General features: G+C 37.8%; 2 protein-coding genes and 1 pseudogene across 7 annotated transcripts in view; 1 reads left to right on the forward strand and 2 right to left on the reverse strand.

The window, feature by feature from the left end:
* Positions 1-22,206, reverse strand: part of LOC144629866 (uncharacterized) — a 123,550-nt gene extending 101,344 nt beyond the window's left edge. For 2 of the 6 annotated variants that reach the window (XM_078488105.1, XM_078488106.1), the window contains exons 1-2: positions 22,036-22,206; positions 21,146-21,187 (exon numbers count right to left, since the gene is read on the reverse strand). In XM_078488105.1, coding sequence (XP_078344231.1) covers positions 21,146-21,187; positions 22,036-22,192 — 199 coding nt within the window. In that variant the 5' untranslated portion in view covers positions 22,193-22,206. Of the gene's footprint in view, positions 1-3,680; positions 3,896-5,067; positions 5,206-8,348; positions 8,391-11,604; positions 12,048-21,145; positions 21,188-22,035 lie in introns of those variants that run through there. The other 4 variants (XM_078488104.1, XM_078488109.1, XM_078488108.1 and 1 more) reach the window with 4 other exon arrangements.
* LOC144629868 (uncharacterized) overlaps positions 1-23,482 on the forward strand; it is a 182,981-nt gene that overhangs the window by 150,434 nt on the left and 9,065 nt on the right. The window lies entirely within an intron of this gene.
* LOC144630942 (uncharacterized) lies at positions 15,423-20,679 on the reverse strand (annotated as a pseudogene).

The raw sequence follows: 23,482 nt of genomic DNA on the forward strand, positions 1-23,482 counted from the left end.
TTGTATAATAAAGACTCGGTTTTAAGCCATCGAAACTTGATTAAAAATATGAAACAAACAGCGGAAATAAACATTATGAAAATTCGCATTTTACTAACTTGACGTTTCGTATGCTAAGCTACATACACTTTCAAAAGTATGACCGTTACAAAACTATTTATATATTGTTATGAAAGGGGTCTGGAACCTAGACTGAGACAATTGATCTTCAGCAGTAACTAATATTAACGTTTCAGTTAATATAGCAACAACCTCTCACTGCCGACGTTGGCATTTAATGAACAAAACGTATTTACTAAAAGATAAAAAATAGCTTGAAATAATGACCAATGGATAGATTATATTATAAATTGTGTAAATTAAAATGAAATCAAAAGAGATTTTCGTATTAGGGACTGGTCAATAAGTACCAGGGGGGGTGGGCCGGAGCAATTGGAAAAGTGGTGGCTTGAAAATCTGTGACCCACCCCTTTCTTCTGGCTCAAAACTGACTGACCCACCCCTGATACGGGGTTGAAATTACATGACCCACCCCCTTTGCTCATAAAATTCATTATTCTGTAAGCGGTTGGAGGTTTTTGATTTGATATCAGCTTTTAGTGTGATTCCCAACATACACCACCCTAATTTTCCCTGATGGACACTTTCCATGGGAAAATGTAGACACAAAGATGTGCAAAATCTGAAACATATACGTAATATTAATTCATAATATATTTAGAATAATTAATATAGGATCCTGTTCCTCTCGATCTCCGTTCGCGCGTTGTCTACAAATTTTCTTGTGCAGGATGTAATGCCTGTTACATCGGCGAAACTAGCCGTCATCTTTCAACGCGCATTCGTGAGTATCTGAGTAAGGACAGGAACTCACACATTTACCAACATCTGCAGCAGTCTGAGGCATGCCGTAGGCTTGCATCTAAGAACTGCTTTTCTATTGTAGATTCCGCACCCAATAGACTACAGCTAATTTTAAAAGAGGCTGTCCACATCCGCTGGGAAAACCCCACGTTAAATAAGCAGCTCAAACATGCTGACTTAACTCTTTCATTTTAGTATTATGTTATTTTCTTATAAATAAGTGTCGTTTAATTTAATTTAATTTTTTTGCATCATTTTGTGTAATAATTGTAATTTACTTAGTTATTTTTACTGTTTAATTTCTTTGCCGTGTATTTATACTCGCGCGCATTTAAATGCTGCACGTTAAATTTAAAATGTATCACGAATGTTGCGTATCACGCATGTTACGCCATTGCTTGTAAAAAATTCAACTTCAACTGTAAACGACAACTGAAGATGATCGTTGGAACGATCGAAACATGTCTTGCAAACTAAAAGTTGTTGTACATTTTTTAAAAATAGTAGTTTGTCTGATTTTATCCAGACCAATTAATATAGAATAATTAATTCAGAAACTGTCTACAACCACTGTCTATAACTCATATTTGCAAAGTGTTTGAGAAAAGAGTTTACTGGTGAAAGCCTTAAGCACTGAGTGAATCAACGCAGCCTGAAGACAGACAGGCAAAACTGATGTTATGATCATAAGCCATCTAGGGGGGTCAGGGGGCATGCTTCCCCGGGAAATTTTTATATTTTAGCCTCCTAAAATAGCTAGAAACTCATTTAAAATTGGTCACTTCGAGAAATTTATCTATTTATACTGATATAAATAAGATGACCCACCCCCTACATGTAGATCAAAACGACATAACCCACCCCTTTTCGAGGGTTGAAAAACTGATGACCCACCCACCCCCTTTCTGCTCCGGCCCACCCCCCCTCTACTTATTGACCAGTCCCTTATTCATTTTATTTACGCTGTGAAAAATCTACAAAAATAATCTGACAGTTGACTTAAAAACTGCTTTTTACCCCCCACGAATCTTAAATAGGTGCTCAGTTCCGAACAATATAGATTACTTAAATCAGAAACCAAGTTGCCTTAAAGAACGCTTTCATTAGTATGATTTGAGACTACCGCTCGAACGGTCCAGCAGCCTACTTCATCAAGTCACTCCCCCCCCTCCCTTCGCACCCCTCCCCCCTCCACACTCCTTCCCACCCGCTCATTCATCACAACAGTTATTATAACAACCAACTCAGGTATTCCTTGTTCATAAAGTAATTTCGCAATTATTCCCATTATTATAATACTTTGACAGATAGAAATTTTATAAGCCTAGAAAGCCTTACAAACGTAGAAAGAAAGATGTAAATAAATTACAGATGGCTTTCGACACACGTCTCTGAAATGAGATTTCATTTCAGAGACGTATGTCGAAAGCCATCTGTAATTTATTTACATCTTTCTTTTTATATAATACTTTGAATTTCCTTATTTTTAATGCGAATCAGTAAGTCGATTGAATTGTAGTGCGCTGGTCGCTTTTCATGTTGCATGTCTTAATAAGGGAATTTATTATTTACACCGTAAATAACTGTTTTTACCAAGTATAATGTATAGTGTAAATTTTCACTTTTTGCCTTGGAAGTGGCACTTTCGTGTTTTAACTTTTGGTTAAAAGTTTGCCCTCTTATGGAACAGTCTTCCTATGCCAATAAGACAGGTAACATCCATCGAGTCTTTTAAACGTTCAGTTAAAACATATTTATTTAGAAAGGCTTTTAGTTAGATTTGTTATTCATTTGATTTAATATTGTGATTCTTAAATTTTACTATTTACTACCTTTCACTATTACTCTGGAAATTTTAATATGTAAATATTGTAATTTTAAATTCATTTTTACTGTGTAACTTTTTTAATTTAGTTTAATAATAATTATTGTAATGCGCTTTTGAATATTTTTATAGAAAAAGCGCAATATAAGTATTAAATTTATTATTAAATATTATTATTAAAAGCACTTATCGTGTTTTTTTTTATTGTAAGTAACATCCCATTAAAAAAGAAGTGTGCATTAAAAGTTACAGTGAAAAAAGTTGGTTTGAGTACTTTATTTGCTCTATTTTACATTCCATAAGCTGGCTTAGTTTTGCATCAATTTCCGTTATTTCCTATTTTTAAGAAAATGGTTAACATGTATGTACTGTTCCGTTTAAATATTGGTTCCAAGTGTTTTTAGGAAGAATTTTCTCGGCAGAATAAGCGGAAAATGGCATCATACTTGATTTTGCATGTAAATTTCACACGAAAAGAGCCTCGTGATATGTCGACTAGCAGTGACTTAGCGCGTAAGGAGACTCTATTGATGAAAATGGCGACGGTTAGGAAGACAACGAGGTCATTTTTCCCCGTAAAGACACTATAAGAAATGGTAACGAAGCGTAGAGGTCTGTATTGCTGTGATCTTTATAACTGACTCGACAATTGTGAACTATTTTCCCGTGTTTATTATTTTTTCCTGCCGATAATGGACAAAGTACGAGGTTTATTTTTTTTATTGATCAGGAAGAAGGCAATTTGAAAGCAGTTTTTTTTTTTTACACTAAATAATATTTCCTGAATATGACAGAACTTCTAATTTCGAAATATGTATAGTTTTGTTTGGTTAAACGTAATTAATAAATAAATAAATGTATATAACAAAAAACTTCAATAAAAAAAAAACAGCTTATGACTGGTAACATCCCTGATTAAACTAATAAGAAAGAAACTGGTTCAGGATTGAGGAGATGAGAAGGTATAAGGTGAAAAAAGGAAAGCTTTAGCTATCTGTTGCATAAATCACTTTATTTATTCTTTTTCAACGTGTTTCAGCCCACAGACATTTTACACAGCAAGTTAAATTAGTGGCAAAACCGTGATTTACGCGTAAATGCCGCCGGAAGATGTAGCATGGCATTTTGCACTGCGGCCATCAGCAGCTGGGATGCATACTAAATGTTGCTGGCAGTTTAATCGATTTGCTTCACTTTCGCTGCACTCTAGGAAAAAATAAAACGGAAAAGATCATTCCAAATAATTGCTCAAATATTGAATAATGATTAACTATGAGAACTTTTTGAAGTCTTGATATCACATAACAGACTGCTCATCTTAAAAATTATTTAAAACTCATTCACTGGAGCGGTGGTGAATAGTACAATATATTTAAAGCTTGAGTCGCCAGAGCGTGCGAAAGGCACTATTCACTTAGTTGGTATGTACTAATAATCAACAGCACCAAAGTTAAGAATACTCTGGCCTGGCCTGCAATTAAGGTAAAGGTAAAGTCTGCGTTAGATCCTGGTCGCCCATCACGCCGCAGCTTATCCCGGTTTCATTCCACCCTAGACTGCTCTGCCAACAGGAGTGTCTGATCATTTGATGTCAAATAAATAACACATTATTACAGATAATGTCTACTGCAAACAACGCCGGACGATACACTCATTGGTGTAAATTCAAAATAATATTTTGTTTCAAAAATTAATGGCTCTCCCTAGGTGAGGTTTCTATTATAGGGGGTCGTACATCCCGGAAACCACCATATTTTGTTCTTCCTAGACCGCAAAAAGCTTCCGTTTTCTCCTAAAGACCGAAGCCACCATGATTTCTTGACCGTAAACCGCGAGATAAATACGAATATACCCGCAAACCGACTCAGAGTATTAAATAGATTTAGCCAAGCCTAAAAGCGGAGCTCCCAGGTAATTTACTTTGCCCTTTATTTAAATATCTGAGTTCACTGACCGTAGGCATAAAAAATAGTAAATGAGCCCGCAATCCAATAAAAAAAACCCATTTTTCGGTCAGCGGTCAACTTTATGAAAACGCGTTACCTCGATGAGTTATACACCTGAGCTCGCGATATGATCACGTGGTACTGGTCAGCGGATACCTTGTATTGGCAGCTGTCAATTCACCATAACGTGGATGCCCAGTAACAAATAGGTGAGGGTATATCTATTTCTGAAGTGCGCGACACTGTACGTACGTACGCCGTACGTACGCGCCCGCGAGCCATGCCGCTAGCCATGATGACCATGAAAACTCAAGTTCATGGTTTTCCTATTTCTGCGAATTTTCTATGGGTATGGGGCTCCGATCTGCGGCCCTTCGGGCCGCTGTGGAGCTCCGCTATAATAGGCCCTCTTAGCCTAGGCTCGTTCCTTACCGCAATTAGTCCAGTCATCATCATAAGTACTATCAAGTGAACACCACGGTCGGTCCCAATCGCCGGCATAGGTACAGCCGTTATACCGCGCGCCTTCATACGTGAAAGGAAAAACGCATCGATCTCGACCCCCGCTCACTGCAAAAAAAAATGCTTTGAACTTAAATTCTAGTTAGTGGTTGCTGTTCAATTTTAAAAAAGTAGCACTCTCGTTTTGTTTAAACATGCCATGGCACAGATAGTCTAAAAAAACCAAGAGGAATCAACAGGTGGTTCATTGAACATACAAAGTATTCCCTATAATCAAAAATATTTTAACAGAAAAGAAGTAGTTATAGCTTTAACTAATTATACTATTACTGTTTACCGAACCCAAATTAGCAAGTAGCCAATCAGAAGCGCTATCTACTGTCCTGATATCCTACGATATCAAGTCACTGACCTGATATGCCACCATATCACCGTCACTTTAAAGTAAAGTAGTGTTACTGTACGATGAATTGAAAAGAGGTTAACCAATAAAACAGAACTTCGTATTTAAATTTAGCGGCGTTTAGCGGTCGTAAAAAGAGAAAAACTTTCCAGCCAAAACTAAGCTTGAGCGCGCTCGCCGACGAGTACTGAGACATTCAGACAGAAAAAATGGAGTTGGAATTTCCAAATTTTTCGCTTAATTTTAATTTTGAAAATTTAGAGAATGAAACTCTAAACAAACGAGTGGAAAAAAAGGCAGAAGAACAACTTGGTAAAACTGTTGAAGACCAAGTCAACACAATTTGCAGTACGTACCTTGCAAGCATGGCTTCAACAGAGCGATAAATATTACCGGATTTTTGGCTAAATTTGGCTACTAATCGTACCTTTTTGGTACGCTTTCGCTGCATATCAGGCTCGTTTGGTCTCGCCATGGGTATTTTGGCTCGTCTGCTTCTCGCCAAAATACAAACCATGGCTCGACCAAACTCGCCCGATATGCTACCGAAGCGTACCAAAAAGATGCTTTTAGGTAAAAAATTGTATTTCATGCACAAAATTACCCCGTTAAAAATAATTTCAAATAATTCGACCGATTCATTCAAAGCAAATACACGAATACGCCCTTCAGATCAATGCGCGTAGGCTTAAAGAAAAGGAAAAAGAAAAAGAAACGACGTGATCTTTTTAAATTATTGTGTTGAGTGAATAAGTTTATTCACTTGTTACAGAATTCAGTAATTTTCCTGTTATGAACTTCTTCAAAGAATATTGAATTTTTAGTTGTATTTTTCAAACAGTTAAAAATTGGCAAAACGTATTTACTATACTTCAAGGTGAGATATGGCTAAAAAATAATGAAATTTAGGAAGTGTCTCAAGGCAATTTAAAGGTATCTCATCACCAAGCTCGTGCAAACAACAATAAGACTTCATAAAGATTGTCAAAGAATTGTAAGTAGTAAATAATAAAGATGGTGAATTTTAAGCTCGGTGATGAATGATGAAGATGAATTGTTCAACAATGACACGAGCATGGGACAAAGAAAAATCTTGAGTGTCCGACTGGAATTGAACCCATGGCCTCCCAGATACCGGTTGGGCGCTCTAACCAACTGAGCTACGAGAGACTCGTTGTGAGCTGGGCCATTCACTAGATTGATATGTGACACACGTCCTGCATACTGCTAGGATCAGCAATGTCGAATTCATCAAGTGTGTAGTAAATAATAAAGATGGTAAATTTTAAGCTCGGTGATAAATGATGAAGATGGATTGTTCAACAATGAAAGGAGCATGGGACAAAGAAAATATCGGAGTCCCCGACGGGAATCGAACGCATGGCCTCCCAGACCGGTTGGGCTTTTTTTATCTTGAGAAGAACAAAGATTATTATTATTATTTTTTCTATTATTATTATTATTATTATTATTATTATTATTATTATTATCTCTATTATTATTATTATTATTATTATTATTATTATTACTATTATTATTATTATTATTTAAAATTATTAAAATTATTATAATTATTATTAAAATTATTACTTAAAAAAATTATTTTTATTATTATTATTATCATTATCATTATCATTATCATTATCATTATTATTACTATTATTATTATTATTATTATTATTATTATTAACAATGCAGAGAATGAATTTGAATTGGAAGAATATCATCTTCAGCTGCAAGATAAAATAAGGAAAAACCACAGGGCACAGAGGAGTCAAGTTTGTCCGCAATTCAAAATCTCTACCGTGCAAAACGACCTTCAAAAGCTTTTCAAAGCGATCGTGTGAGCCGTACGTGATACAACGCCGTCATGCGATACTTGTTTGCAGATCGTCTGGTGATATCGTATTCTGACAATGGTCGCCTGGGGCGAAAAAATCGTCGCCTGAAGGGCGACGTTTTTTTTTTCGGAAAGCGAAGCTTTCCGACGAGGCACGAAGTGCCGAGAAGAAAAAGAGACAAGGGACGAAACATTATACCACGTGATCGGCTCGATGTCACCCGAAGCATACTGGTGGCGGAAACGGAAGTCGTATGTAGATCCATGCTGTGACAGCTGAAATCAACCGTTACTAATCCGAAATTCAAAACAACAACTGATCTTTCGACCGGCGGTAAGATTCAAAATATGAATAGTGCTCTCCGGGAAAAGCGAAATTTACCATACGAGGAACAACGCAATCCGAAGAAATTGAATGTGGAAAACAATGTTTTCTCTTCAAAGTGGTAAGTTACTTGTGAAACACATTACGGTATTGCAACATCACATGTCTCGTGACGCATTTCCGCCACCAGTATCCTCCGGTCCACATTGTACGAAAACGAATTTTTAACTGCCTAAAACTCGTCCCCCGAAATACAGCTTAAACGACTTGTTTGAAGATTTTCTTACAGCGTATGGGGAGACAATCCTAGTCTTAAACCACATGTTAAAAATGAGATCGTTTCGTTTGATTTTTAGCGAGTAACGAGGGATCGGACTTTCGCCTCAAATCGCTTTCGTCCCTTGCTCTTTTTCTTACTAGTGGTCTCTCTGGTTACGCCCACAAACATTGATGTCTGCGGATGTCGCATGAGGGTATGAATACGATATCACCAGACCAGACGATCTGTAAACAAGTATTGCATGACGGCGTTGTATCACGTACGGCTCACACGATCGCTTTGAAAAGCTTTTGAAGGTCGTTTTGCACGGTAGAGATTTTGAATTGCGGACAAACTTGACTCCTCTGTGCCCTGTGGAAAAACCAACAAAAAGATTTCAAAGATAATTATATATTTTACATACCATATCCTCTTCCTTTTCCTTTTGCTTCCTTTTTTGCATATGCTAGGAAATAAAAATGACTTCTTGTTAGTGCGAGAACCGTATTGGGAAATAAAGACCTCAGGTGTCATGTGTTACATTCGCATAAACACTTCTCGCAAAACCTCAACTGTCCAGATTGTTAAAAATCGCAGGATGAGGCATTTTTTAAAGAAAACGTGACAGCCTTCTGGAGGCCATCTTTGATCTCGTGTGGCGTGAAACTCCAAAATTCAAAATGCTCTATCTAAACCTTTAATAAAATAAGGATAAAAACTCAGGGGTACTGCGATTCTGGCTTTAAGTATTTTGATGACTTCACGTGAAAACCAAGAATTTGAATTCGAGGAACATTTTCCAGCTGCAAGATAAAATAAGGTAAAACCAACAAAAAGATTTCAAAGATAATTCTATATTTTACATATGCTAGGAAATAAAAATGGCTTCTTGTTAGTGCGAGAACCGTATTGGGAAATATAGACCTCATGTGTCATGTGGTACGGAACGGGCACCGAGACTTCTCTACAAAACCTTCCTAGGCCGGAATATTCCTCAGTAAAGTTTCTTGCAACTGAACTTTATTAAAAACGTTTTTTTTTTATTTTTATCAACCGGTTTATATCAACCCACCCCGCTCGAAAAAAGTTAAGGAGTAGCCCTACTGCACTCGTCGATTAGCATGTATGCGGATGACACTGTTATCTATTATTCTGGATCTGAGGTCAGCAACATTACGGAAAATTTACAAGAAGACCTCAACTGTGTTGAGCAGTGGTTGGTGGACAGTAAGCTAATACTAAATCAGAGCAAAACCAAAGGGTTACTCTTTGGAACAAGACAATTGCTGCAAACCACCTCAGACTTTGTCCTGCAGATTCAAGGCAAGGACATAGAGAGAGTGACAAAGTTCAATTACCTTGGGGCTATGCTCGATGAACAGCTTCACTGGAAAGAGCATATAGACACTACTTGTAACAAAGTTAATAAGCGTCTGGGACTTCTTGCACGGATACGATCTTGCCTCACTCTTAAAGCAGCAAAGTGTGTCTACAATACCCTTATTGACCCAATCTTAAGTTATACTGACACTGCTTGGGGTGAACTGTCTGTTGGCTCCAGCAAAAGTCTACAGCGGTTGCAAAACCGTGCTGCCCGTATCATTCTTAAGTGTGACTCTTCTAGAGATACTTTTAATGTTTTAGGGTGGGCTGACTTAGAAACAAACCGTAAAATACACAAATGTGTTTTAGTTTATAAATGTTTGCATAACTTAATTCCTCAGTATTTAAGTAACTATTTCATTAGGAATTACAATGTACATGGCTACAACACTCGAAGGAAGGCTGACCTCCATCTACCTAAACCCAAGCTTAGCCTTGGCAAGCGTACTTCAGATTTTCTGGCACAGCCCTTTTTAATTCACTACCTTTAAAAATCCAACAAGCTGTATCACTCTCCTCTTTTAAAAATCTTGTCAAAGCCCACTTTATTCATAGCACCTAATTTACGATTTTAATCTTTTTTATATACCAGTTCATGCTTGTAATTCGCTTTAGTTTTTAAACTCATTTATATAATTATTTCAATTACTAAACATTAGCTTTTAACTCTATTTTTATAACTATTTTAAACAATTAGATATTTTATATTTTTAGAAATTGTATTTTAGCAGGGCCCCTCTGGAGACAAACCACTGTGCTGAATGGGCCACCCTGCATAAATAAAGTTTTACCTTACCTTACCTTACCTGCCCTGGTGCGATAGAGCGATTTTCGTATGACCTTGAAAAGCAGTTTACAAGAGTGTTCGAAAGTTGTTTTATTCGCTAATAGTTTTTGAGTTCAGAACAAATTTCCCGCTAATGGCGCGTTGTAGCGCACCTAACAAGGAAATGGTATTGTTCGAAAGACCAATCATAAACGCCGTAAACTGATTGAGCGAGCGGTATTGTAGTTTACGCGGTTTTCACACGAACTTACAGCAAAACCTCTACTTGCGGCATAGACTTTCAAAATCTATACCTTTTTTGCATCGGATAAGCAGCACCGAATTTACGAATTCCTTCTTTCTGGTTTTCTCTCTAGTCTGGCATTTTACCGTCTAGTTTTTATTGCTCGAAGTTGCAAAAAATCAGAAAATCACTCATTTATAGTTCGCTGAAATGCGTTGCGTGTTCGCAAGACCAATAAAAAGCAGCGCGCGCTTGTGTCTGTTCGATAAACGAATCAAGCTACAGGATTTTTGTTCGTTTCTTGTTTGCCTTCTGTTTACGCGTAACCATTTCAAGGTCAAACGAAAATCGCTCTATTCAACCTTTGGATATACATACTAGTTATACGATGTTTCTTGTGACATATTGTGAAATATCACATGAGTTGTAACTTGATTATTATTGATTGTTATAGAGCGGTTTTCACTTGAGTGTCGAAAGTAATTCGTATTTGCTTTGGTTTTGCATTATTTCGCTTAGTGATTGGTTTAAAAATCTCGCGCCACTTTCTTAACCAATCAGGAGTGAAACCAAAACCAATCGTGACTCGTTCACATGCGTTTTCCCGCGCTTTGCGTCGGCTACATGTATTTACTTCGAGTTTTGATTGGTTCACTGGATTGTCTGTGTCTGTTTTGATTGGCCAGAATGATTGCTTTGGTTTTGGTTTTACGATCGACACTCAATTGAAAACCGCTCTGATGTAGCTAGAATTAATGACTAAAGGATAGATTGGAAATTGTGTAAGATGATGAAATCAAAAGAGGTTTTCGTCTTTCTCTACAGGCGTTTTGTAACTGTCCCATTTTTGCAGAAAATCCATCCCCCATTATTCGGGCTTCGGACTCGATCGGGTGTTATTTCCAACTTCCCTAGATTCCACAAAAAAAAATTAAACTCGCTGGAACTTTTAAACGATATTTTTGAAAATAGATCACAAAAACGTTTTTTTACGAATAAAAGAAAATTCGAATTTTCGTTCCTGTGTTGGGATTCTCGATATTTACAGACAGATGCTCTTAAACGCTGAGGAAAATGCATCTGATCGGATACGCAAGCTGAACCTTCAAACTTCAAAATTTTTTAGGAAACAAAATATATCCAAGCCAGTATCAAAGAACACGTTAAGACTATTATTTGTTGTTAGCCTTTTTAACTGATAAAAATATTTAGGGTTAAAAGAGGAAACTTAACACGAAATAAAGAGGGTTATGAAAATTTTCACGCAATAGATATATTTCAACTTACCCCCAATGTCAAGCATCAATACGACAAAGCACAGGACCACAAGAATCTTCATTTTTCACAAGTTCTTGGACTTCTTCGAAACTCTTTCTTGACTGCCAACTGGAACACATGGGATGATCAGAAGACGTTTGTTTTTCCAGTGATATCTTCTGGAACATTTATTGGCTCAACGAGATAAATTATAAATGTGGGTTAATGCATTTTACTTGCCTTCTATTCCTTTGTCGTAAATTAAAGCCAATCATTTGCTTCGTTATCTATTCAGCGTGACGAACCCCATTAAGTTCAAACATTTTGTAACCTTTGTTCTAATAAGTCCCCCATAATTAATTCAGTTCCATTAGCGAAACGACATCTCGTGTTTAACCTCAATCGAGTAGGGTTAATGTCTTTTGCTTGTGTTCTGAACTCAAGTCTAGAAATGCTAAGTCGACTAAGTGGGTTAATGCATTTAACTTGCCTTCTATTCCTTTGTCGTAAATTAAAGCCAATCATCTGCCTCGTTATCTATTCAGCGTGACGAACCCCATTTAGTGCTAACATTTTGTGACCTTTGTTCTAATAAGTTCCCCATAATTAATTCAGGTCCATTAGCGAAACGACATCTCGTGTTTAACCTCAATCGAGTAGGGTTAATGTCTTTTGCTTGTGTTCCAAACTCAAGTCTAGAAATGCTAAGTCGACTAAGTGGGTTAATGCATTTTACTTGCCTTCTATTCCTTTGTCGTAAATTAAAGCCAATCATCTGCTTCGTTATCTATTCAGCGAGACAAACCCCATTTAGTGCTAACATTTTGTGACCTTTGTTCTAATAAGTTCCCCATAATTAATTCAGGTCCATTAGCGAAACGACATCTCGTGTTTAACCTCAATCGAGTAGGGTTAATGCCTTTTGCTGGTGTCCTGAACTCAATTTTAGAAATGCTTTCTACACTAGTATTGCTTTATATTGTTTCGCGGGCCGAATCCTTTTTTTGAAACAATCCTTATTTTACAAAAACTAAGAGGACTCTCGCGTGCTGATTGGTCGAGAGCTATGGTCGGTGAGAGTATAGACCATGAAAATGACATAGCCTCGTAACGCATGGTAAGGCAAATTTCGAAATACTTGAGAAATTGTCGCCACCTTTCAGGTTAAAACATTTTACTTGTTTCTATTCGTTTCCGTATATTTAAGCCAATCATCTGCGTTCTTATCCATTGGGCGTGACGAACCCCATTAGAGGTGGTTGAGTAGGTTTCCGGATTTACGGATTTAGTCAGATTTTTGCGTTAGAAAAAGCGGATCGCAGGTTAGCTGAATATTTTGGTCAGGATTCCGGTCTCTTCATATCAGGAAGTTCGGATCATTTTGGTCGGTCTTCGTCGGTATGTTGACAGACCTGTCGCAAAAACAAGCAATAAAACAAAACTTCTTAAAAAGAATTGGCAAAATAAACCACCATCTTCCGTTCTTCGCGGTGAAACTATATCACAAAAATTTTTCAAGAAATGCGGAGTCGGATTTAAACCAAATAGTGGTGGATTGATGGATTTGGTTAAAAAATAGCACAGATCGGCGGGTTTGCGTACTCCTATTCATCCGCCTCCCATTTAGTCTGACAAATTTGTGATCTTTGTTCTAAGAAGTGTCCCATAATTAATTCAGTTCCATTAGCGAAGCGGGACTTCGCGAATAAACTTCGAGTGGGTTAATGCATTTAGCGTGTATTCTATTCTTTTGTCATATAGCATAGACCAATCATTTGCCTTGTTATATTAAGCGTGGCGAATCCCTTGTATAGTTTCATTGCGCTGCCACGCAATCAGCTGAAAAACGTGGTAATAAATGGTAAAAAGTCCAACATTCAGTAATCTATGTTCTGATATGTCCCCTTTAGATCCCTTTAATAAACTTAGATCCATTATCCATTAGATTGGTAGGTGAAAGAAAGCTAGAAAACGCCTGTATTGTCTTTCTCAGTTAAAGCGTTCAGGCTCAGGTCCTAACGAGTTAGTACAGTTCTATCGTACCTGCATTCGCCTTATCACTGAATATGCCTGTCTGGTTTTCAATGAAAGTCTACCTGCGTATCTTTCTCATGAGCTGGAAGCAGTGCAAAAGAGGTTGATGCGCATCATTTTCCCGTAGTTTTCGTACGAAGAAGCGCTCGATAAGGCAAGTGTAGTCACTCTGTCAGGTCAAGGCAAGTCCTGACGGAAAAACTGTTTAACAGCATTTTAGAGAACAATGACAGTAGGCTGAGGAATTTACTGCCCCCACGGAATTTTAGTAGCTATAACCTCAGAAAGTCACGGCAATTTAATCCTGTTTTTAAGACTAATAGATTTAGAAATAGTTTTTTGTCTCTAATGTACTTAAGTTTGGATTTTAATCACTCTTGTATAGTTTTTTAAATATTTTTAAGTTTTTATCGGTTTTATAAATTTGTAAATATACCATAATTCAACCTTTGGGTTGCGAAGTTGTATGGATAAACTATCTATCTATCTAGCGAAGCTATTTTTCCCCAGTGCTGGTTTGTTGTTTTCGCCGGCAGTCAGACGACTTGTCTCATTTAGTGATAGATGCATTTCATAACTAAGCCGGCTAACTTGTTTGAAGCGACGCTCTTTGTCCTCGACTCAAATCTAGAAAAGCCTTCACACTTTTTTCGCAGTGTCTTTAGAGAACATTGCAGCAAAAGCCTAGGGTTTTTTCTTGTTTACTAAGTGATAACAAGAGATTGGTAAGTGTCAGGTATCAGCTAAATTTAGTTAACTCGTCATGTCTCAGGAACGGTCTATTTCGCCAATAAATGAGGATTAAACCAGCTACGGCTGATGTGAATTCCTCTGTAAATATTGTAGTTTTTACTTAAAACACACATAAAGGGTTTTATGATAGAGGAACGTGAAATACAAAAAATAATGTATCGATCGGAAATACATGAAATATCAATGGCTCATTTTGAAATGTAAAAGAAAAAGGATAAGCGTTCAGGGAAACATGAAATAAAAAAAAAATGAATAGGTTTGGATTAAAGCTTATAAATCGATCCGGGCATCTAAGCAAAGCAAAAAGATAATAGCTTGTGTATTCGAGACAAACACATCAAATATATGATTTTGTTAATAAGAATTAAGGATTGATTGCAACGTGAGAGCGTCCAGATTACCAACCTGTTAAATAAAAACACTTGTATAGTAGCAAGGGAAATGAAACAGGTCATAAAATAAGTAATTTTGGGAAAATAATAACCTCTTACTAACCGAGCGCGAGGGCCTTACTGGGGAATATTGGCCCAAGGTCGTGGCAGTACGGACCGAGCGCAGCGAGGTCCGTACAAAAACTCAGTACCGAGGGCCAATATTCCCCAGTACGGCTCGAGCAAGCTAGGTTAGTAAGTAGTTTATAATATGGCACTCGAGCCATGCTTGTTTATTTTTCTGCTAAAAAGCACTTCCGGTCAATTGCATTCAAAGGGCTTCCTCCGTAAAGTGCAGTATGATGACGCGAGCAACTAAGAAAGAACAAGCTACCACGAGTGTGAAAACAAATTTATTGATCGTGACGAAGAGGACGAATATTCACCAAGCGGATTTTATTATTCTAAAGATCGGGAAAGTTCTGATGAAGAAACTCGGCTGGAACAGGCTGGAACAGGCGGAAAGCCAGGCCGGGCCGCTCGGCTAACCAAACTGAGGTTTCTTGGCCATTATTCTGCTGTTGAAGTTGGACGTCTCCCCAGCGTATTTTTTCGGCTTTCGTCTCTGGCTCGTAAACCGAAGTGTAAGGATAAATTAAAAAAAAAACACCAGACAGCTCTATGAAGTGCCTACTGGATATTGGAGTCGCTTAATTCTCCCGCTTCAAAAAGAGCATCTACGACTTCGTCGTCTTTATCAATCGCCTGAGCGGCTTGCGGCTTCTTTCCTTCGCCGTACTTGTGAACTAGTGACTAGCAATTCGCAGCTAGTACTCTTCTCGATTTTTCAAATTCAGTGTCGTTGAGTATGTTGAATGGATATTTCTTCTCAGGTATCGCTGTATGCTTCGCTGAAAACTGGAAATTGTTGCTGGCTCGTACTCTTCTCCTTTTTTTGCTGCGTGTGTTTATAAAAAATTCGCTGCGTGAAAAATTTGGACTCATTTGGACGGAAAGTTGGTCAAGCTCGGAAGCAGGTAGGCTTTCAATTCTTTCATTTGTCATACTATCTATCTACTATTACCTTCACGTACCTTCAATGTAGCGGAGTAGAGCTTTCATTTCAGTAGCCGTCTTCTTATTTGTGTTTACACTTTTCTGTTCGTTTATAAAATCGTCTATGGCCTTCTTTGCTTTCGGTGATGCCTGTTTCAGTTCAGAAGTTTCCCGATCTTTAAGATAATTCGGTTGAAATTCGCTTGGTGAATATTCGCTTTTTTGTCCACGATGTAAGCTCTGTAAAATATCAATCTGTTTGGTAGTTTCTTTGCGAAGAATGAGAGTATGTACACGATTTTTTTTCGCGGGCTTAGTTGCAAATTTGAATTTGCCGGCTTTCGAAAAAAATACACGGCTTGGACCGTTCTCGTGGAAACGGTCCGTATGGCAAAATATCCCGACCAAGAGAGAACCAATCAGAACGCTCGGATTTACCTTAGACTGGCTTTACCATATAATAAAACGACCTATTTAATTTCCCTTGTTTTGATCGGTGTCCCGAAATAGGCGTTTGTTACCATAAACCAATTTAAGCTTGAAATAACCTACATTGATACATGACCTATTTCATTTTGATAACAGACCCACTTTCTTTCGTGGATTTGCTTCAATAAGACGAATATTTTGGCACCAGAAACCCTTTTGGAGAAAAACGATAACCCAACCAGCTCATTCGCGTGCCTTTCATTTATGAAAGCCATACTGTATCTTTTGTTCTAGCAGTTTCGACTCAGATTTCTTTAAAGGCGAATATCATAACCCATAGATGGTTACAAACAAAATTTGAAGAAATAACTTCTTTATTTTTTTCCTATAATATCCCATTTTCTTGACTTCATTCACTGAATAGGTTTTTGATTTATGTTTTTATTGCGTGACAGTTAAAACGATTTGTACACCTGTTAGTCACCATGTGCTTTGAACATCAACACAATGACCTGAAAAGGATTTTCGCGACATGTAAACCAGAAACCAATTATGTTTATATTTTCAGGTATTTCACTGATTTGCTAGTCCTCACGAATTTAACGGCAGACAACGAAACATAAATTCAGATAGTTTCTTTTCACTCATATCGCTTACAATAAAACGACTCTGATTTCTCGTATCGTCAATTTATACAGCTCGTAAGAAAACAATTATTAACCGAACAGAAGGTTTCCTGAAAGTAAAGGCTTACACCATCAGCACCACCAATTGCCGTCTACCCATAACAGAAAAATAACTGTATTACAATTTGGCAAATATAAACACTTATTTATGACGTGCAGTCAATAGCGGCCTGTGGAGGATTCTCAAACGGCCAAAATACGATTAAAGGCATCAGAGAACAAGTAATGTTTCCCCTTTTCTGAATAATTTTACATTAAATAAAAAATAAATCTATCCCTGCAAATTTCGAGAATAAAGAGTCACTGATCAAATTACTTTAATTTCAAATAAAAAGTGATTTGGTTTCATAACCACTTCGTCAACTATTCTCTGAAACGACATAATGAAACAGCTTTGTTTCACCTGTGGCGGATATGATATTCGCTTTACTGGAAATCTAAGACGGTAATGCTAGAACAAAAGATGAAATGTGGCTTTCAGGAATAAAAGGGCGCGCGCGAAAGAGCTGGCTGGGTTATAATATTTTTCGCCAAAGGGGTTCCTGGTGCCAGTTGTAGTTTATACAGAAATACAGGCTATTTTTTCAAGAATAAAAAGTTAACAAATGAAAGCAGACGAAGCGGGTAATAAAAATGAAATAGATCATGTACCAATGGGGGTTATTTCAAGCACAACTGGTTTATGGTAACAAACCCGTATCGCGGAACATCGATCAAGGCAATGGAAATTAGATTACAATCAACTCTCGTTATAGCGGACACGGTCGGGACGTCCTTTAGTGTCCGTGAGAACGAGAGTCCGTAATAGCGGGAGGAAGGGAAAAAGTGCCGTTCATCCTTTTAATAATATACTAGATTGAAAAAAGTTTATCATCAGTGGTGAAACTACTACGTAATCGTTGGGTATGGAGGATGACAATGGATGAGGGTTTGAGGGCTTGATCTCTCCTAAAGTGTCGTCTGGAAGGAAAAGGCGCAAGTTGAAGTGAAGAAGCAAAGTCTGCTGTACAGCCTACTGAAGCAATTGATGCAAGAACAAATCGCTCAGAAGACTTCTGAACTGTATTTTGGCAAGTAGTGAGCAGCAGACAATTATCCGTAATAATGTTATACGAGAGGTTCATGGTGTCCGCTTTATTGAGAGTTAAAACAAGGAAATTGTTCTTTTGGTACCTCAAAAGTGTCCGTAATTCCGTTATAGCGAGAGGCCGTAATAGCGGGAGTCATTTCCAGTCAAACCTCTTTCGCCGGGATCTGGATTTTGTCCGTTGTGTCCGTAATAGCGGGGTGTCCGCAAGGCGAGAGTTGACTGTAGTCGTTTATTTCTCTAAAATGACATATTTTATGGCCTGTTTCCCCCATTCTAGTGCCACGGTGGGGGTATGAATTTGCTTGTACGTCTGAGGGATTCTTCCATGATTTGATCAATTAGTGATAAAACATAACCTCTTTTGTGTTATGACAGAAACGAAATTCTCGTATTCAAAAACTGCCGGAAGTTATTTGCTTCTAAGAAGGTAAACATGTGAAATCTAAACTTTGAAGTATCCTCTTTTTGGAAAAGAAATTTCAAAATTCTTCTCTGTCATAACACAATAGAATACACCAAGTTAATGTTCCTAGTGAAATAAAACTCGCGAAACTCCTGAGATACTATAACGGGGGAGAAAACGTGGAAACAAAATTGCAGTTTTTTAAGGCTTCCGAAGACCTCCCGAGTCAATGTTTACAACAACGTGTGATATACTCAAAGCTGTGAATCTAATAATAATAATTCGCTATGTCCCAGCGCACTGGACACAAACAATAACGTCTTATTACTTATACAATGAACTATATTCTCATAAATACTTCGTTTGTCCTCGACTTCACTCGTCGCAGTTCGTGCATACTCTTTAAATAAATTCATACATAATGAAGTCAAGGGTCCTGCGCGACCTTAAACTTTGCAAAATACTTGTTTGAACAAATATTCCGACGTCGATAAAAACCTTACATTGTTTTTAAACTGGTGCAGATATAACTCTTCTGTAGTTATGTTATCAAAAAGGACTTTGCTATGCTTAACCGTAGGTTGAAAAACTTTTATGTATCGCGAACCGTAAATATGTTGGCGGGACAAATTTAGTCTTCCCTGTCGCGTCGCGTCGGCTTCAATTAAAATCAATTTTTCTTCAAGATGGATAAACCATCTAGTTTCATCCGGCTTACATACGCAGAAGACTTTCAATTATGACGGGAAAAAATCGTAAAACATGTATTTTTCGTACAAAAATGTAAAATGTGACCAAATTTTTGTATCAGCATAAAATTTATTTATCGGCAAATCACTTGCGTGATCACTGGTGCGAAACGTTGTCCGACACTTCAATTTCATTATTTAAACGAGGAATCGACAGCGTTTAATTTGATAACCAATTTCAACAGAACGTGTTCACGCTTAGATGCAATAGAGCTTTACATGAATGTTATGCTTGCTTGAGCCCCAAGAATTGTTGAAATATTCCTGCCGGCTGCTTTTTTCCTTGTCCAGGCTAAAATAATCTAGTTCAGATATCGCAGTGACTTTCAAGTTGATGCAACATGTCCTGTTTCACCTCAACAAGCAAACTTGGGAAGTTCGGTCGGGCGGAGGTTGGGAGTTTTGTATCGAAGTTCGGTAACAGCTTGGTAACCTCGCGGTCGAATCATGCACGGGCGAATAATGTTTCAAAAAAGCCCGGGTCTACACACTTCACTGTAGTCTCCCTCGCAGCCGTTTTTAGTGTCGTCACGCAACATAAAAAACGGCTGCGAGGAAAACTAACTGCACTGAAATCGGCTGTAATTTTTAATTTATGCAAGGTCATGTGATCACGAATCATCCAATGAGAATTATCTTTAGAGCAAGAGAAACTGCGGATGTATAACAATAAAGGATATTTAAAGCTTTAGTCGTCAGAGCGTGCGAAAAACACTTTTCACTGGTTTGGTATGTACTAATAATAAACAGCAGCAAAGTTAAGAATACTCTGGCCTGCAATTAAGGTAAAGGTAAAGTCTGCGTTAGCTAGATCCTGGTCGCCCTTCAGGCCGCAGCTTATCCCGGTTTCATTACACCCAGGCCTGGCCGGGCAACATAATTATGTGGCTTAAATAGCCCCGATCATTTGATGGCAAATAAAATAACATACCATCACACTAATAATGTTTACTGCAAACGACGATACACCATATTTTGTTCTTCCTAGACCACAAAAAGCTTTCGTTTTCTCCTAAGGACGGACCGCTAGATCCGTTAGTGCGCCAGACTCCGGATCCAGTGGTCCGGGTTCGAGGCCTGGCCGGGGTCATTGTGTTGTGTTCCTGGGCAAAACACTTTACTCTCATAGTGCCTCTCTCCACCCAGGTGTATAAATGGGTACCGGCGACATAATGCTGGTTGGGGGGGGGGGGGGAACCCTGCGATGGACTAGCATCCCATTCAGGGGGGAGTAGAAATATTCCTAGCCGCTTATTGCTATCGAAACCGGGATAAGCTCCGACAGTATGGGCCACTTGGCTCGAGGCTTCCCCTTTTTTTTCTCCTAAGGACCGAAACCACCATGATTTTTTGACTGTAAACCGCCACATAAATACGAATATACCTGCAAACCGACTCAAAAATGTCTTAAGCCGCCAAACCGCCAGTGTATAACAGACCCGCTTAGGTTAGGCTCGTTTCTTACCGCAAATACTCCAGTCTCCATCATAAGTACTATCATGTGAACACCACGGTACTTTATAATCACCGGCATAGGTACAGCCGTTATACGTCCTGCCCTCATACGTGAAAGGAAAAACGCATTGATTTTGATCCGCGAGCACTGCAAAAGAAATGTTTTAAACTTAAATTCTTGTTATGAACTTGTTATGAACTTGAACTTTTAGTTGTATTTTTCAAGCAGTTAAAAACTGGACAAAACGTACTTACTTCAAGATGAAATATGGCTAAAAAATAATGAAATTTAGGAAGTGTCCAAAGCCAATTTTAAGGTATATTGTTATCTCATCAGGGAAAAATGGGTATATCAGCCAGCCGGACCTAAGTCGTGTAAACAACAATTAGGCTTCATAGAGATTGTCAAAGAATTGTTACCCGTCGGCATATTTAGACAACAAAGCCGGGAATAAATTTGAATTCCAAGTACATTTTCCAGCTGCAAGATAAAATAAGGAAAAACCAACAAAAATATTTCAAAGATAATTATATATTTTACATACCATGTTCTCTTCCTTTTCCTCTTGCTTCCTTTTTTGCATATGCTAGGAAATAAAAATGACTTGTATAATAAAGACTCTTGGTTTTAGGCCATCGAAACTTGATTAAAAATATGAAACAAACAGCGAAAATAAACATTATGAAAATTCGCATTTTACTAACTTGACGTTTCGTATGCTAAGCTACATACATTTTCAGAAGTATGACCGTTACAAATTTTAGAAAACTATTTATATATTGTTATGAAAGGGGTCTGGAACCTAGACTGAGACAGTTGATCTTCAGCAATAACTAATATTAACGTTTCAGTTAATATAGCAACAACCTCTCACTGCCGACGTTGGCATTTAATGAAAAAAACGTATTTACTAAAAGATAAAATATAGCTTGAAATAATGACCAATGGATAGATTATAGTCTATTAGAAATTGTGTAAATTAAAATCAATCAATCAATCAATTTATTAACGTCATGGCGCGAGATGAGGTTGCACTCTATATCCGAGCAAGAGGCTCATGTTAAAAGCGCATGACAATAATTAAAAAATATTATGTTAGCCATTGTTGCCTTCTCGAAAATCGTAGTTGGCCTTTTTTTGTACCCAAGACGACACTGTTTTTATCTGTTCGAAGACAACAGGCGTTACTTTTCTCATTTAACGAAATATTGAGCTAAAGAAAACTCTAGTTTTTCATCACAATTTGAATCCCAAAATCGTATATGTCTTCCGAAAACGGTATGTATCCAAGCCAGCTTAATAGAATCCGTGAGGACTATGTTCCTGTTGTTAACCTTTTTAACTGATAAAAATATCTGGGGTTAAAAGAGGAAACTTAACATGAAATAACGAGAGTTCGGAAAATTTACGTACAATCAATGTATTTCAACTTACCCTCAATGCCAAGCATCAATACGACAAAGGACAGGACCACAAGAATCTTCATTTTCACAAGTTCTTGGACTTCTTCGAAACTCTTTCTTGACTGCCAACTGGAACACCTGGGATGATCAGAAGACGTTTGTTTTTCCAGTGATATCTTCTGGAACATTTATTGGCTCAACGAGATAAATTATAAATGTGGGTTAATGCATTTTACTTGCCTTCTATTCCTTTGTCGTAAATTGAAGCCAATCATTTGCTTCGTTATCTATTCAGCGAGACGAACCCCATTTAGTTCAAACATTTTGTAACCTTTGTTCTAATAAGTCCCCCATAATTAATTCAGTTCCATTAGCGAAACGACATCTCGTGTTTAACCTCAATCGAGTAGGGTTAATGTCTTTTGCTTGTGTTCTGAACTCAAGTCTAGAAATGCTAAGTCTACTAAGTGGGTTAATGCATTTAACTTGCCTTCTTTTCCTTTGTCGTAAATTAAAGCCAATCATTTGCTTCGTTATCTATTCAGCGTGACGAACCCCTTTTAGTTCAAACATTTTGTAACCTTTTTTCTAATAAGTCCCCCATAATTAATTCAGTTCCATTAGCGAATTGACATCTCGTGTTTAACCTCAATCGAGTAGGGTTAATGTCTTTTGCTTGTGTCCTGAACTCAATTTTAGAAATGCTTTCTACACTAGTATTGCTTTATATTGTTTCGCGGGCCGAATCCTTTTTTGAAACAATCCTCATTTTACAATAACTGAGAGGACTCTAGCGCGCTGATTGGCCGAGCGCTATGGTCGAGGAGAGTGTAGACCATGAAAATGACATAGCCTCTTAACGCATAGTAATGCAAATTTCGAAATACTTGAGAAATTGTCGACACCTTTCATGTTAATGCATTTTAGTTGCTTCTATTCGTTTGGCGTATATTAGAGCCAATCATCTGCCTCCTTATCCATTCGGCGTGGCGAACCCCATTTGAGGAGGGTAAATAGGTTTGCGGATTGACGGATTTGGTCCGCATTGTTGATTTTTGTGTTACAATGAGCGGATTTGCGGATTTCGAAAATACTGACAGCGGATCGCGGATTAGCTGAAAATTTTGGCCAGGATTCCGGACTCTTCATATCATTAAGCTCTAATTCTGGATACTAATCGAAGTTCGGATCTTCGTCGGTATGTTGGCAGGCCTGTCGCAAAACCAAGCAATGAAACAAAACTTCTTAAAAAGAATTGGCAAAATAAACCACCATCTTCCGTTCTTCGCGGTGAAACTATACCACAAAAAATTTTTAAGAAATGCGGAGTCGGATTTAAACGAAATAGTGGTGGATTGATGGATTTGGTTAAAAAATAGCACAGATCGGCGGGTTTGCGTACCCCTATTCATCCGCCTCCCATTTAGTCTGACAAATTTGTGATCTTTGTTCTAAAAAGTGTCCCATAATTAATTCAG

Source organism: Oculina patagonica, chromosome 11, assembly GCF_052425735.1.
Source record: "Oculina patagonica isolate OP01 chromosome 11, crgOcupat, whole genome shotgun sequence".
Taxonomy (NCBI): Eukaryota; Metazoa; Cnidaria; class Anthozoa; order Scleractinia; family Oculinidae; genus Oculina; species Oculina patagonica.